The 17276-nt window shown below is 33.2% G+C and overlaps 1 protein-coding gene across 9 annotated transcripts in view; it reads left to right on the top strand.

Annotated features, from left to right (window-relative positions):
* The window catches only part of LOC125696589 (sodium channel protein type 1 subunit alpha), a 170025-nt gene that overhangs the window by 130058 nt on the left and 22691 nt on the right, over nucleotides 1–17276 (top strand). For 6 of the 9 annotated variants that reach the window (XM_048952398.1, XM_048952397.1, XM_048952396.1 and 3 more), the window contains 14 exons: nucleotides 445–508; nucleotides 1133–1274; nucleotides 1424–1630; nucleotides 1972–2277; nucleotides 3013–3393; nucleotides 4567–4699; nucleotides 5224–5462; nucleotides 7740–7913; nucleotides 8517–8873; nucleotides 9558–10037; nucleotides 11114–11231; nucleotides 11801–11955; nucleotides 13919–14092; nucleotides 15963–16085. In XM_048952398.1, the coding sequence (XP_048808355.1) occupies nucleotides 445–508; nucleotides 1133–1274; nucleotides 1424–1630; nucleotides 1972–2277; nucleotides 3013–3393; nucleotides 4567–4699; nucleotides 5224–5462; nucleotides 7740–7913; nucleotides 8517–8873; nucleotides 9558–10037; nucleotides 11114–11231; nucleotides 11801–11955; nucleotides 13919–14092; nucleotides 15963–16085 (3053 nt within the window). The remainder of the gene's footprint in view (nucleotides 1–444; nucleotides 509–1132; nucleotides 1275–1423; nucleotides 1631–1971; nucleotides 2278–3012; nucleotides 3394–4566; nucleotides 4700–5223; nucleotides 5463–7739; nucleotides 7914–8516; nucleotides 8874–9557; nucleotides 10038–11113; nucleotides 11232–11800; nucleotides 11956–13918; nucleotides 14093–15962; nucleotides 16086–17276) is intronic. The other 3 variants (XM_048952403.1, XM_048952406.1, XM_048952404.1) reach the window with 1 other exon arrangement.

Below are 17276 nucleotides of genomic sequence, written 5' to 3'. Positions count from 1 at the left end.
TGGCCAACTGGAACTTTTGTCAATGCTGATCAGAAAGTTTCCCTCCTTAAAACAAATTATCAGTACCTTTTTTTTTCAGCTACAATTTAATTGTAAGTGTACAGTATAATGTCGTAAGTTTTAAGTTAGTTCATTGGTCAGTCTGAAAGGAGAATGGTAGAATTCATTTACATCCAGCAGCGTTCTTTGGGATTTTTAGTGCATTTTGGTATTTTAACAATAAGCTGAGAGATGACTTTTAGTGCAATTTGTGGTGGCATTTACTCCAAGTTACACTCCTGCTGAAACAATGCTAATATTCGTTTAAAGATGTATCTGAAATCATATTATTTATAGATCTGGACTATTTGTTTCAGAGAGCTTCAGTTGTTAAAAACAAAAGAACAAACCCACAGATCAATATTCAGAATTTTATTAATTTTTTGAAAATTCTTTCCTAAACAGGTCATTTTTATTTTCTGGAAGGGCAAAATGATGCTCTCCTTTGTGGAAACAGTTCTGATGCTGGGTAAGACAAATTTTTGAGAGATTTTTTTCACAGTGTATAAATTAGATCCATCTTAAGGTATACATCGTATATTTTGAGTGAATATATTCTTTCACATAAGAAGTGATATTAGGATTTTGCATTGCGATTTGGATCAGAGTTCCTGATCCATTGGCAATGTTGTAGACCATTGAGCTCAGTGAACTGCTTAATGAGCTTAGTATTTGCATGGCTGAATCAGTAATTTGCAATTAATGTAGCTACTGCTGGGCATGAGAAGCAACAGATGGCACAGCTAGAAAACACCAGCTATGTTCCAGTTCCTGCTGCATGCAGGAGTACTATCACATTCAGTAGCAGGCAGTAGTTTTCACAGTGACATTAGTTACAGCGTTAATAATTAAAGGAATTATTTGAATTACATTTTAGAAGTTTAGATTCAGCTTTTCATAGTAGGTTTTTATTTGTGCCTTTCCTGTATAATTTTTTAGTGTTCTTTAAAAATTCTCGATTATAAATCACAATTTCTGGTGTTTCTAGTCTGATTAACCAAAGAAAAATACACTTTTAATCACAATCTTCTGTATGTTCCAATTGATAATACTAAAATAACTATATAAGATGACAGCCAGTTTGTCTTTGCAGGCAGTGTCCAGAAGGTTACACGTGTGTGAAAGCTGGTAGAAATCCCAATTATGGCTACACAAGTTTTGACACTTTCAGCTGGGCTTTCTTGTCACTGTTTCGTTTGATGACCCAAGACTTCTGGGAAAATCTTTATCAGCTGGTGAGAATTTTGTTATGGGTGATAGACTAAACATGTTTTTACCTGTAATGCAAGAAGTCTAAAATCAGTTATGTTATCTTACTTTTCAAAGTATAAGAAACAGAACTTTGTCTACCTATTCTTGCTTATGAATGCATTTTTGTTTCCAGACACTACGTGCTGCTGGGAAAACATACATGATATTTTTTGTTTTGGTGATTTTTCTGGGCTCCTTCTATCTGATCAACTTGATCCTGGCTGTGGTTGCCATGGCTTACGAAGAGCAGAACCAAGCAACCCTGGAAGAAGCAGAGCAGAAAGAGGCAGAATTTCAACAAATGCTGGAACAGCTAAAGAAGCAGCAAGAAGCAGCTCAGGTATAATTTAATGGCTTAATAAAGCGCATAACAGGAATTCTTGTAGAGATACTTAAATCCCTGTTTTTTTAATTTGGAGATTAAAACCACTGTGCTGGACTTTCAGTATTGGAGTTAGCTCAGAGATTTTCTCTTCTGCATTGTACTGAGAACAACTGAGGCATAGTCAAGAATATTCAGAACCAGGAATATATTGTTATGTTTTTCTTTAGTCATCAGTACAGTTTGTAAGTGATAAGACTTTGGGGGTGAAGGGGTCTAAAAATTCTGTACAAGTAAAATTTAACAGTTTTGATGTCATGGTTTGCTGAGTGACATGAATTCATTCTGTGATGTGACAGGCAGCAGCAGTGGCAGCGGCGGCAGTAACAGCATCTGCAGAGTCCAGGGAACCCAGTGTCGCGGGAGGAGCAGGTGGGCTTTCAGAAAGTTCCTCAGAGGCTTCCAAATTGAGCTCAAAGAGTGCCAAAGAGAGGAGAAATAGAAGGAAAAAAAGAAAACAGAAAGAACAATCTGGAGGAGAGGAAAAAGATGAAGATGAATTTCACAAGTCTGAATCAGAAGACAGCATCAGAAGAAAAGGTTTCCGGTTATCTATTGAAGGCAATAGGCTGACATATGAAAAGAAATACTCTTCTCCACATCAGGTATTGCATATTGCATGTGTTATTTTTAATAGAAGCATATATTTAAGGCATCGTAGGCTGTTATAAAACAAGTTTCCTGGTACAGTAATGTGAACCTACTGCTTAAAGAAAAGAAACCAGGATTTTCATTACATTTTCTCATTCTTGTTTGCACCTGAGAGAAAGTGCTATAGGTGCTAGGCTGTCTTGTAAAAAAAGACAAAACATCCGAGTGAAATTTAACTTCATATACCTGCTCTTGTAAAAACATTGTTCAAAAATTATATTAAAAATATTCTTCAGCTGATTCAGTTAGTTTCTTAGAGGGATTATACATTATCTATTCTTATTAAGATGTTATGGTGTCTTTCCATTATGGTAGCCTTACATTTTCCTCCTGCTTCGATGATTTTGGAGGTTGGTTCAATATGTGAAGGATGCTGCATATATAAAAAAACATGCATGTTTATAATGTATTTTTGCTTGATGGATATTGTTCAACCACCCAGCTACTTTAGCAGACATTAGGAACAAATTTCATTAGTGCTCAAAACTGGTTTTGATTTAAAAATCCATGAGCAGAGGTATTTCTTCTTGCAAAATATGGTGAACGTACAAAATATTCACAGTAGCGTTAACTTCTGCTAAAAGTGGTTAACGTTATGTAAGAAAAAAAATGAAAAAGATATGTGGTACTAATGGCAATTCTAAGTTTGAAGTTTTCAGTTAATAATCACAAATTTTGTTTGCCTACAGTCTTTGCTGAGCATTCGTGGCTCCCTGTTTTCCCCAAGGCGTAACAGCAGAACAAGTCTTTTCAGCTTCAGAGGTAGAGCAAAGGATATAGGATCTGAAAATGACTTTGCTGATGATGAGCACAGCACTTTTGAAGACAATGATAGCAGAAGAGATTCTCTCTTTGTGCCGCGCAGACACGGTGAACGGCGCAACAGTAACATTAGTCAGGCCAGTAGGTCATCCAGGATGCTGGCAGTGTTTCCAGTGAATGGGAAGATGCACAGCACTGTGGATTGCAATGGGGTGGTTTCCCTGGTTGGTGGACCATCTGTTCCTACATCGCCTGTTGGACAGCTTCTGCCAGAGGTGATAATAGATAAACCAGCTACTGATGACAATGTAAGAAAGTTTTAAACAGCTTAGGCATCATGGCCTTTTCTTACTGCACCAGCCAGTGTTACCTACAGAATGGAATCCTTGGCAATGCTTCCTGGTTGGTCAAGCTGTGAATGCTCCTGCATCTTGTAAAATCTTTAATAAGTTAAACAGATATGGTAGTTTGCATTTACTTACTAATATTCTTATAACTAACAAATGCAATTTGCAGTTTCCATATAGTAAAACATTATCTATACATCCACAAAAGCACTATACTGTATTACCAGGCTATGCATTCATTTTGCTGCTATAAATGTCTGGCTGGTTATGGTCCACAAAATCAAAGTTGCTATACGATTGAGAACAGTATACAAAAATGTTATCATACGTCTGCAATCAGTAAGACACTGTTATTACCAGTATATCAAAATTAGCATTATCAGTTAATTTTGATAATATACGATTCTATATCAGACCCACTAAAAATGTAAGGAAGTAGGCAGTTCTTTATTACCATTTCTTTCTTCTTTCTATATATTTCCATCCTTTGCTGGTGGAGTTCTGTAGTATAAATGCATAGTTAATTGGAATATTGCATTTCTGCACACACTACCAAAAATACAAATTATAAATGTCTGTGTGAACATATTTGCAGCACATATTGCTGTCACTGTGTATGTGTATGCAGATAGGAGAGGAGATCACTGAAATAAATTTCTTAGTTCAAAATTGTCTACTCACATTAATTAGAAATATACTAGCATGAGGAAGCATGAGGAAGTCGTACTTTTCTTACTTGCTACAATTTGTCTAGTGTAAAAAAACTATTATGTCATAGGAAATTGAATATTCTGTCAGTGAGAGCACGGAAAAAATAGTTTGCAAAAAAAGTACAATTTTTTTAATTCCTAATTCAGTCCTTTTCATATCTTTAAATAATACTTCTAAGCTTGAAGGAAAGAAATGCAATAGTTAAGTGAATAAACTCTCACTAAATCTTGAGCAGTTAGGTAACTATTGCCTATTATCATTTAAAAATTATCTTAAAGATATTAAAAAGTAAGAAAAGTCTGACAAGATAAAACTTGAAGTGCACGAAGCACGTATATATGCATATTAATAACAGGGATCTATGTAGTATTTGTCTATTTTATTATTCAAATGTGGTCTCACCTATTACTGTTCCCTGTGTAGGGCACCACTACAGAGACAGAAATGAGGAAGAGAATATCAGGCTCTTTGCATGTTTCTATGGACTATCTGGAAGATCCAGCTTTAAGAGAGAGAGCAATGAGCATTGCTAGCATCCTTACAAACACTGTGGAAGGTGTGTGTTATACATAGCTTAATGCCATATTTTTCCTGAAAATCTGATTTGAAGCTTAAAAACTGATTTAAAATACCTTAATAGATACTGTCCAACAAACCAATGAATATTTATCAGTACACTCAGAGGCCTATATTCAATAAAGTCATTACATAAGTAAGCATTTGTAGTTCATTGTTTTGCTACCATCTACCCTGTGCTTGCTGGGACTACAAAGTTCTGTTTGATGACAACAACTGAGGGGACGCTTATACATATTATTAAAAAAACACTTCACTGTACACAGAAAGATAATAGAATATTTTTCAAATATATAACTGTATATACATATTTTTAGTAGTTATATTATTCAGTTACTCTTTAAAAGCTCAGCTGTATGTGATAAAAATGTTTTTTTTTGTACTAGGAATGAATAAAAATTATAAAAGATATGCCACTATAGACTGATAACTTGACTGGTATAACTCATCTAGCCTTGAGAATGCTAGAACAATCATGTACTTATGAATTTTGCTTTCCCACAGAACTCGAAGAATCAAGACAGAAATGCCCACCGTGTTGGTATAAATTTGCAAATATTTTCTTGATCTGGGACTGCAGTCCTCATTGGTTAAAAGTAAAGCATATTGTCAACTTAGTTGTAATGGATCCATTTGTTGACCTGGCTATTACAATTTGCATTGTTTTAAATACACTCTTTATGGCCATGGAGCATTATCCGATGACTGATGAATTCAATAACGTACTTTCAGTTGGAAATCTGGTAAGTCTGTTGCTTTTTTTGTGTTTATGTTTTTAAAGGAAGTATGTCTGTTTGTTTGTACCTCTTTAGAAAGCAGATTTACTGACCATTTGTTACCCTCCTAATAGATTCTATCGTAACATTTTTGGATTACATAACTTAGAATTCTGTAAAATCAATATTTTCCTGTGTTCTGGAAAACCAAATTAAATATTTAAAAAAAAAAGGCACCACTGCTACATTAAGTCTATATTAAATAGAAGTTGATTTATCTGGCTACTAAAGCAGGAAATGCATTACTTCCATGAAAAAGACACCATGGAATAAATGTGTTTCTTCTTCAATCAATACAATACAAATGTGTAAATTATGAATGTGTTTTTAATTGCTTTCGTCTCTTTGCTCTGTTTCCTGAGTATAGGTTTACAGTCACTAGAAGAGCCATTTAAAGGCATTTCTAGAATTTTCTTCTTTAAATGAACTTTTATGTGGATACGTGGATTGTTCTCTATGTATGCTTATTCTAAATATGAGAAATGTCCCACAGTAATTATTCTTCTTACAGTCTTTTATATTTTTAGAATCAGATAATTAGTAAGGTAACTTTTTTATCATGTTGTGAACTATATTTTCTCCCTTCAACTTCAAGAAGATAAATTATTAAAGAATTTAGTAGTTAATTTTCTGTAGCTGTGATGCTTTTGAACTGACAGGTTTGATAACACAGAAGTATCTGTGGCTGCAGTCCTACTTCATCTCTTATTTTAAGAATTGATTTCTTATAACGTGATTTTTTAAAATCCTTGTTTTGTAATGAAGGAAAAAATATCTCAGATCAAATAAATAACTACAGAATTCGGAAAGGAAAATTAATAGACAAATTCCTAACCAAATTTCATACACTTATAATAAAGGAAACTCTGAATATGTTGTATTGTAGCAGTTTGTCTTGTATTATAGCTTGTATATATATATATATTACAGTCTTACTTGCCAATCAGGAAAATATATAAATATTGGTGAATATTAGACTGGAAAGAGAGCGTGAGAGAGGTTGGCTGTAAGCACCACCCTCTTTCAATCTTAAGTTTCTTTCTCAAAGCAGAAGCTATCAGGATTCTCCTGCTCCCATAGTTTATCTTTAAATGCCCTTGAGAACTTCACTGTCACAATGGTTAGGAACTTTATTCCTATTTTCACATGGTATTTATTCATTCCCACTTCTTCCATGGTGGTTTTAATTCTCTATAATAACTATAAGTAACTTTTCCTCTCCAGTGCTTGCATCTGTGATGTATTTAGAAGTAATAAAATCTATCTTGAGAATTTATGTTCCTACACTGAACAAGTCAGAATCTTGTCCAGATCCCGATTATCCCAGTTATTCTCTTTAGCTGTTGCAGTTTTTGTTCAACTTGAAAACTGAGTTATCAAAAACCAAAAGGAAAGACAACCAGCACAGTGCAGAGCTCAGTTACCCTTTAATGGTGGCTTTCATACTTTCTTATCCTATAAGAAATTCTAATACTCAGAATCACAACTGCTTTCTCTTAAACCTACTCAGGCTCAGTACCTTGGTGGCTCCCTAAATATGATTCCTGCTTCATTAAGAATATTGAACTCCACGATAGGAAATTATTAGAAATATTAGGAAATATCATGTTTAAAATGCACTTCTAAATGTTATTTCAGTCCTGACTTAAAAACAGCTGAGCCAATTGGCTTTACTGAGCTTACTGACAACACCCACATAGAAGTTTCTTCAGCTTCTGCAAATTGTCGTATCTCTGTTGATCTCCAGCTGTTATAAATAATCTTATTTCTGTTGAACTGAATGGAATTACTGTAGGGTGTGTAAGCAAAGAAGCTACTCATCAGGACTCTTAGACTTGGCCTCATTTATAATGCTGTATAATGTAATAAGTGTACCAAAAATTATGTTATGCCATATAATTTCTTGGAAAGCATTCTGGTTTATGCCATGAAAATCAAATTAAGGATATTGTTTGTACAATACATGAGGAAGTCCGTATCCTGATATAATTGAAATTGGATTACAAATGTTATAAACCAGAAGTTTACATAATGTCTTTTTCAGCTTAGAATTTAATTATTTGAAAAAAAATTGTTGGTTTATATGACCTCTGTTAAGGTAAGGTGGTCATAATATATCACCACAGTGAACTGTTTTTAAGTCTCAGTTTTGGATGAGGCTAATTTCCGATAGGTAGCCTAGACAACAGCTAAACCTGCAATATTATAATTTGCAAAAAATAACCATCTGCACTCTGAATTCAGGTCTTCACTGGAATCTTCACAGCAGAGATGTTTCTCAAGATAATTGCAATGGATCCTTACTATTATTTTCAAGAAGGCTGGAATATTTTTGATGGATTTATTGTAACCCTTAGCTTGGTTGAGCTTGGTCTTGCAGATGTAGAAGGGCTCTCAGTTCTTCGATCATTCAGATTGGTAAATATACATCAGTTGCACTGATTATTCAATGATACTTCATTAGTTTGTTTTTTTTTTCCCCTTAAAAATTTTCATTATTTGCTACGATACTGATCCTGAAGTCTCTTTCAGCAGTACAAATCCACACAAATCCATATTTGATACCTTACTGTCTTCAGCATGAATCAGTAGAGATCCAGAAAAATAAATAGCAGTGGGTGTCTTGGCCTATTTCCGATCTATTTATTATATGTACACACTTTAAACATCCTGCTATGCAGACTCTTTAGATAGATGTATTGTGCTCTGATTAATATCACAGGAGAAGATCCATTGTGTAAATAACTGCAGAAAAGTAGCCCCATTTATTTTAAAAGATGGACCCTAAATTTTAAACTCTATTTAACAGATTGTTTCTTGGGTTTGGGGGAAAATTATGCTTTGAAGTTATCAAGCTCTAACTTTGCAAAATTTTGTGACTGACCTTTTGAACATCATGCATGTAGAAAAGAACATAAACTTTCAACAGGAGGCATTTTTTTGTAGTAGTGTCTTTCCATAAAAATATCTTTGTATTTTTTGTTTCTGCTTGTCCTAAACGCTGCTTTTCTTTTCTTCCAGTTACGAGTCTTCAAATTAGCAAAATCCTGGCCAACTCTAAATATGCTGATTAAGATTATTGGCAACTCAGTGGGAGCTCTGGGAAATTTGACTCTCGTTCTGGCCATCATTGTGTTCATTTTTGCTGTTGTTGGGATGCAGCTGTTTGGGAAAAACTATAAGGAATGTGTCTGCAAAATTGCAAGTGATTGTGTACTTCCACGATGGCACATGCAAGATTTTTTTCACTCTTTTTTGATCGTATTCCGAGTGCTGTGTGGAGAATGGATAGAAACAATGTGGGACTGTATGGAGGTTGCTGGCCAAGCAATGTGCCTTACTGTCTTCATGATGGTCATGGTGATTGGAAACTTAGTGGTATGTAATCAAAACATTTACAAAATACTCTTCAATAACAGAGTGGGTTCAATTCTGAAGAGAACTAAGTGTTCTGGCTCTACTTCAATAAAGCACTTAGGCTGGTAGTTTCAAGTGTAAGAGATTTTTTGGATACAGAACAAAGTATTCTGTACCTCGTGATATTAAAAAGCTAAGATGATGTTAGAGTGAGCTCTTAGTCACATTCTTAATTTGTCTTTTGGCTGTTTCTAAATATTTGTTCTCCAAACAATTTTAGTTTATGGGCTCTTAATAAATCATTTGCTGTAATTTTATTATTATTTATAACATAGGATTAGTCATCTAAATCTTGTTTCGACTGTGTGAAGGAATAAATTAAACAATTTTATGATGCTGAATAGCAAGTTTGTTATCTCAGGTGATAAGATTTTTCTAACAAAATATTTATATGCCATCTGGATTTAAGAATGTGTTTACAGATATTCATCAGTTGAAATATTTTTTTAATAATAAACAAGACACAATCGAAACAAACAAATACCCTCCGTTTTTCATGGGGTAAGAGTTCTGAGGGTGCTTTTATTTTGTTTTTGTGAACTGTTGAGATTTCAGCCTTCAATGCTGTTAGTAGGACTTTTTAAACAAAGAGCAAGTTCTTTGTTGACGTGAATTTTAGAATGTTCTTTTTTCATCTTTCTGCAGGTACTGAACCTATTTTTGGCCTTGCTGCTGAGCTCATTTAGTGCTGACAACCTTGCTGTGACAGATGATGATAATGAAATGAACAATCTCCAAATTGCAGTAGCAAGAATGCAGAAGGGCATAGACTATGTGAAAAGAAAAGCACGTGAATTCATCCAAAAAGCTTTCGTTAAAAAACAAAAAGCTTTAGATGAAATCAAACCACTTGAAGATTTGAACAACAAAAACAGTTGTATTTCCAACCATACTGCAGAATTCAGCAAGGACCATGATTATATTAAAGATGTGAATGGAACAACTAGTGGCATAGGCACAGGCAGCAGTGTGGAGAAATATATAATTGATGAAAGTGATTATATGTCATTCATAAACAACCCAAGCCTGACTGTGACAGTGCCCATTGCTGTGGGTGAATCTGACTTTGAAAATTTAAATACAGAGGAGTTTAGTAGTGAATCAGACCTGGAGGAGAGCAAAGAGGTATTTAGATACTTTGTGCATTTCTCTTGTTCCCTTCTGCATATTTTTCTTTACTCAACCCAAGCCAGTGTATTCAGTAATTCACCATTTGTTATTTTGACACTTCTTTATAGAGTAAGTGTATAAAAGAGGGTTTAATTCTTGATGAGCAGAAATGTGAGAAAGGGTTAAAAATTACTACAGTTCCAACAGGAGGTAGGATGCAAAGGAATGAGGAACCAAGATAATCAAGAACTGCTTATGACCTATGTTTTGTTGAGAACTGTATTTTAGAAAAACTGTTAATTAGCACTGCTGATTTTAAAGAATTTAATTTTGGTGTCCAAAATGCATGAAAGAGAATGGTGAATTGAAAGGAAAAGTAAATATTTTTTCCAAAATGAAAAGGTTTTTAAAGTTTTGAAAAGTATTTTCAAAATGAATTTGAATGGCAAAATATACTGCAAAGGATGAGTTATGAGTGTTGGATTGCTAGAAGAAAATATTATTTTTATTAAAATATTAAAAAGGCAATATTTAGGTGAAAACAGAATTTAAAAATAAAACCTCTATAAACTGTTTCTCGTGAAAATTAATGACTGAAGCTAAAACTGGATATCTTTACCCATTTTCTTGCTAAAGATATTGTCCTCCACCTGTAGAATACAACCTTCTATGCTTATCAGTGGTTTTTTTCCTCCTCTTTTCTTTCAGCTGCCACCTCATTTCTGTAGTTATATTTGGGCTGTTACCTGCTTTTCAGTAGACTTAACAGGTTGCTGGATATATATTTAAGTTGTACTCTGTCCAGGACAAGAGATCTTTACCACTACTAGTTAGTTGTGGTCATAAATCTTTGCAGGCTTAGAACCATTATTTATATTTTGTAATTTAAAATCTATTTTTCTTTAATCCTTATTAAGATCGATACTGTACAAAGGAAAATTTAAAAACTGTACAAATTTCCCTTCAGTTTGTCAGCAATTAACTTGCACTGAATACCAGAACAAAAGAACTATTAAATTATTCTGGAAAATACTAATATTTTCCTAAAAGTATTTAATGGAAATTTGTGATTCTTTTTCTTTTTTTTACAGAAGCTAAATATGTCCAGTTCATCTGAAGGCAGCACAGTTGACATTGGACTTCCTGCAGAAGAGCAACCAGAAGCTGAACCTGAGGAATCCATGGAGCCAGAGGCCTGCTTCACTGAAGGTGTCTGAGACAAAAAAAATCCAAACTTATTTATGAAATATGGAACAATAAATTGTCAAAACTAATTCTTAATATTTGTGTTTAATTATTTACTTTTTTGTCAGTTTTTAAACTATGATTGGAAGCAGTAATGCTTTTAGGCCATAATTCACCATATGGATATTGAATTTGGTATCTCACACAAAAGAAAGTACAATAAAACATTTGCCCAAGAATTACCATATAGACTTTAATTTTGAATGAATTAATATATTTTTTATTTCTTACTTTATAATTTAGCTTTATGTTGCATGAATTTTTATCTTTTTGCATATACTGTATTGAGCAGTTAATCTTGATAAATAAGAAATACTTTTTCTCATCCATTCTTTGAATTGTAAATTTCAATTGTCTCATTGTTGTATTTTATCGCTTTGAAGGAGAAAAAGACCATCTAGATGAAAATCCTCTGACTTTTACTAAATAGCATAGCTTCTGGAAATGCTGTGTTGTGTTACTAAGTACACACAGCCAACAGTTACGTAATTCAACAAAATCTTTCTTTTTCTCAATACATATGCTGTTGTAAGGCTGTGTACGGAGGTTCAAGTGCTGTCAAGTAAGTGTAGAAGAAGGGAGAGGAAAGCAGTGGTGGAATCTTAGAAAAACATGCTTCAGAATTGTTGAACACAACTGGTTTGAGACTTTCATTGTCTTTATGATTCTCCTCAGCAGTGGAGCCCTGGTGAGTAAAACATGGAGAGTATTGTAACTGCTCTCGGAAAACATTGTTTTAACTTAGTTAAAAAGCATGTAATTTCATGTTTTCAAAGGATCAGGACTTTAAAAAACAGGTAGAAAAAGTCTCTTCTCAATAATATGTCCAAAAAGAACAGATATAATTGATTAGAGAATTTAACTCCACAACTGAAACTAATATGCCTGAATCTGGGAGGGGGACAACATGAGAAGAAAACACATTTAGCTTTATTATTTGGGTTTGGTCTCTAGTTTTGCTGGTGTTTATTGATGTGTCTCAGGGAAAATAACTGTCTCCTCTAAGAATAAAAATTTATCATTCACGCTTCTAGTTCAGACTTGTGTAGACTAAAAGGATATATGTAAAAAATGTTGTTGATCATTGTGCGGTAAGTATAACAAGCCTGTGAGAACAGAATAATGAGATTACGACCGTAACATAAATCTATAATAATAAAAGAAACAACACTTATTATATTATTTTACAAATAAAAACGATGACAATGAATACATAAATTTGAGATTAACTGACAAATTAAACCCTGAAATAACCTGTAAGTATGTCTAGCATCCACTCAGGGAGATACAATTACCATTCAGTAAATTACTTAAGTTCCTGAATTGTTAAACAAAATTACTTTGCAGTAGTATATTAGAAGCTCCTTAGGCCATTCCTTAGAAAACTTTAAAGTAGAGCTAGTAGTTCACAGTTTATGATTATACCTGACCTTAGTTTTGGTTAAATCTGTAAACACTTTGGTTTTCTCTGGTTTAATATCAAAATAACAATCAACTATGCAACTTTTATACAACGCAATCTGATAGCTTTCCTGTATTCTAAAACCCACTGAAATGATAAAAGATTCGTATCTACACTATTGAATTTTGGTTGATGATACTGATTGAAGAAAACAAAAGCAACGCAGATTTAAATGAAAGAAAATTAGACAGAAAACCTATAAAGGTCCATCATTGTGTTTTGATCCCGAAGTGTTAGCATCTCATTCTCCTGAGAGAATACCAACTGATAGACAAACACTAATCATTTGAACTGACAAAAGGGTTTCAAAATCAGTCTGGGTAAAAATGAGTTTTAGTATCAATGAATACCCAAATATCTGCAAGCTGTCAGATCATTCCAGTTCTTTCATTCCAATAAAACCAATAACCTTTATAATAGTAATATAGTTAAGATTTAAAAGTAATTAACAGCAAAATGTATAAGATGACAGAAACAGTTACTGAACATGTAAGTGTACTGAAGCGTACTGAAAAACATATAACAGATGTTATACGTTTGAACAACATCTTCTCTCAAATTTCTAAAATTGAAAAAACAGAAAACATAAATAACATTGCAAGGATTATAAGAAATTTTATGCACCTAATAAATAGAGAAAAATACTATAAAGCAGGTATTTGGGCTTTTTGTTGCTGTTGTTTGTTTGTTTTAAAAAAGAATAACTTGTTTTATGATTTATCACTTAAAATTTTCAAAAACTAGAAGGACTTAGCAGCATAAGATCAACTGCTTTGTCATTGTCCTGAAAATTTTACAGCTATGGCCCTGGATTTTGTAAATGGATCTCCCTATATATAAACCAGATTCTCTCAGTAGAATTCTGCTCACTCCCATCTCTTTGTAGAATCAAAGCTGTTTCTGAGAATTGAAAACAATCTGAGTAGAATAACTGAACAGCAGCAATAAATAAATAAAAATCTCTGACCAGAGTAGTTGTTGCTTTTCCTTCCTGTAAGTTGTAAAATATTTTTCTGTAGAGGAAAAACATACTGAGTTACTAGAAAAGAAACCTTGAAATAAAAGTGATAGTCCCACCCCTGTTCTTGAAGAAAATTTGCTCCCTTTCTTTTTATTCCTTGTTGTTAAAACCTAAACTATATGCTGTTGTTAAATGTAAAACAAATATGTTTGAATATTTTTCTTACAGGCTTTTGAAGATATATATATTGAACAGCGCAAAACTATCAAGACCATGCTGGAATATGCTGACAAAGTCTTCACTTACATCTTCATTCTGGAAATGCTGCTGAAGTGGGTGGCCTATGGCTATCAAACATACTTTACTAATGCCTGGTGCTGGCTGGACTTTCTGATTGTTGATGTATGTATTGTATTTCCTAGGTGGTATTTTTACTCTTTTTTTTTCATTACTTTCTCTACAACCATAATATTTAAGTGTATACCACCTAAAATGCTTTCCAGTTTAAAAAGTAAGGTAGGTGGAAAAAAAAATCCATAGTTCTTTGTCTTTCATTTTATCCTTACATTACTACTTTTCTATACCACAGAATTAATAATAATACAGTCCAGCTAACAAAGGAATGTAACATACTAACTCTCCAGGTATTTGCAGTTATTCTCAGCACTGCTCACACCCACCTTAAGGCCCCATGGCCCCACTTTCCTTCCTGTGGTCTAAATCACATCCAGCATTCAGATTAATGTCTCTTCTACTAGACCCTTCTTACTGAAAAACAATTATCCAAAATATCCAACTACAAACTCTGTAGTGCATATGACTGAATAAAATTTTTACAAAGAATGCAAAATGCATGTGTAGCATTGATTGTGTGACTTACTTAGTATAAAAGTCCACAAAATATTATTGAACTTATAATCTTCACACCTGTGTTTGAAATCAAACTCAATTATCTTTCCTTATGGAGCTATCTAATAGTTTTAAATCTACTGTGCTGTAGCATGAATCGTGGGAGACAATTTCTCTATGAATTGATGCAATTTAAAATTAGGATGACAGTTTAAAACAAATGTCCTCAGTTTGCCTCCTTAAGAAAACCTCCAGTGTGCAAAAATGCATACTGTACCAGTGGTTGGTAAAACTTACAGGAAAAAGAAATATTAAGCAAGTTGACATTTAAAATTAAAATGCATTTTGTCCTGCTTTCAGTGAATTAAGAATGATATAGATATTTTCTTTAACTTGGCATTAGATTATTACAGCTTGAAAAATTAAGTTTTTGATAGCATTATGAAGGTACTGTAAAAAAAAAAATCAGATTCCAAAAGGTCCTAGTTTTGCAGGTTAGTAAAGATGAGGATTAGCAAGAAGAGAAAAGTTCAAGATTTCACAACTAATACTTGCTTCTAAACATGATTAATGAAGAGCTCCGCTGCAGGCTTTTCTTTCCTTGTTGATTTGTGGGTGGGTGTTTTTTGTTTGTTCATTTGTTTTTAATAATTAAATAGTATATTTGACTATTAAAATATTTTTTTCCAATAACTAGTTTAGGAATTGGAACAGGATAATGAAAGACCATTCAGGGGAAATGGAGTGAAAACTGAAATTATTTTGTCAAGAACCATTGTGAATGTAGAGGATATCTATATCTCATTGAGGAAATGCAGGGATGTAGGATACATACTGGCAGGTGAAAACGTGACTTTAGTAGTTCTGCTGCCTACTGGAACTGTTTCTGTGCTGTCTTTTAAAAAACAGCATGTTCCAGGTTAATGTCAGCCTGTAAAGTACGTAAATTTGGTCATCAGGCTAAAACATTAGTTAGTATAACTGAATATAGAATAATCAATCTACCAGTTTCCAGAGAAAGTTACTCTGTGACCCATCTGTTAACTCAAAACAGGCTTCAATTATTCCCTCCTAGCTGTGGGCAATCAAAGGAGTATTATCAACTATAATTACTAATTCTAGCAGCATTGTATAACAGAGGGGGGAAAAAAATTGCCCTCAAATCACTATTAAAATATGAAATTCCTAATTATTAATGTTTTCAGATACTAACTGTTACCTTATGGCATTTTTGTTTAACTATTTACTTATCTTTCTCTTCTTTCTCATTAATTCTCTTTTTTTTATTTAAAAGACTTCGTATTCCTGAAGAAAGTGGTCCAAATTCTTCTAAAATTCTTCTAAAGAAGTTTGTGTCTCACATCTATGGTATGTAAAGTAGTATGTATAATATAATAATTTTTACTTTCCTGTTTTCATATAGGTCTCTTTGGTTAGCTTAACAGCAAATGCATTGGGTTACTCTGAACTTGGTGCCATTAAGTCCCTTAGGACACTAAGAGCTTTGAGACCTCTAAGAGCATTGTCACGATTTGAAGGCATGAGGGTAAGAAAAAATGAAAGAATCTGAAACTATGCATGCATACAAAGAATCCATGCATGCAGAATAAGGAATGACAAGTCCATGCAGAAAAGCTGCACTATCTTTTTATCTATTGCATATCTTTTACTAACAGATAAGCAAAAAGCTTCATCAATTCACCTAAATCCATATGCAGTATCACATAGCAGTTACATTCATTAAGATTACTTTACTTTCTAGCCAATCTCAGGAGTTCTGCATTTACGGCTTTAAAATCACCGATTATGAACTCTCTCAACAGACTTTTAACAATGAATTAAATAAGCGTTACTCTGCTTATATGAGGATTTAATTTAGCAATAGTTTGTAAGGTATTTTCTGTTACCAGCTGAAATCATTAATTTTTCTTCGTTTATCGTATTTGATAAATGAACTTTGGCCTACCAACACTGAATCTTATTAGATCATACCAGAGATGTATTCATATCAGATAGTGGTTTAAATTTATTTCTGAGTTTGGCTGACTTTAAAGATAAAAGCTTCTAAAATGAGTTTATTTCACTATGAAATTATTCTTTTTGTAAATTAAACGTTTTTCTTGCTTCAACAAATTTCTATTCAATACAATGTGTATAAGGTTTTGTCATACTTATTCTGAGTTACTTAGAGGCCCTGCTTATTATACATCTCACTCAAGAAAGCATTAAAACTTTTTTTTTTTTCATCTGTTTATGCCTTCTGTTCCTAAAAGCCACTGAATACAAACTAACTCTATATGCATGTCATTGAAATATATTTTAAGAGAATGTGTTTTGCTACTTCATGGAAACATGGGAGGAAATAGCGTGCTAACGAATTTCAGTTCAACTACAAAATAGTGAAATAGCCTAAAATGCACTGTTTGAACAGTATTTAGATACAAACCTAAGATTAATGAAGTCAAACTGAGAATCTCAGAATTCTTTTCCTTAAACTGTATTCATCAGCCTACATATTTCTACTTCAGTAATCATCAGAAGAAATATGCTAACCACTGACTGCTAGATGAGTAAATTTCAGTTTCATTTTTCAGTTTTGCTTTAAGCAGTGTGTGAATTGGTAATTCATCAGAGTAAGAGCTGGTCAAATTCTACAGAATGTATGAGTTGACAATTAAGTTTAAAATGACTATTTGATTTAGCAATTTTCTCTGTCTTTTGTTGTACTTACTGTTCA

This window comes from Lagopus muta, chromosome 8 (assembly GCF_023343835.1).
Source record: "Lagopus muta isolate bLagMut1 chromosome 8, bLagMut1 primary, whole genome shotgun sequence".
Classification (NCBI taxonomy): domain Eukaryota; kingdom Metazoa; phylum Chordata; class Aves; order Galliformes; family Phasianidae; genus Lagopus; species Lagopus muta.
This window is presented reverse-complemented; position numbering and strand designations above follow the sequence as displayed.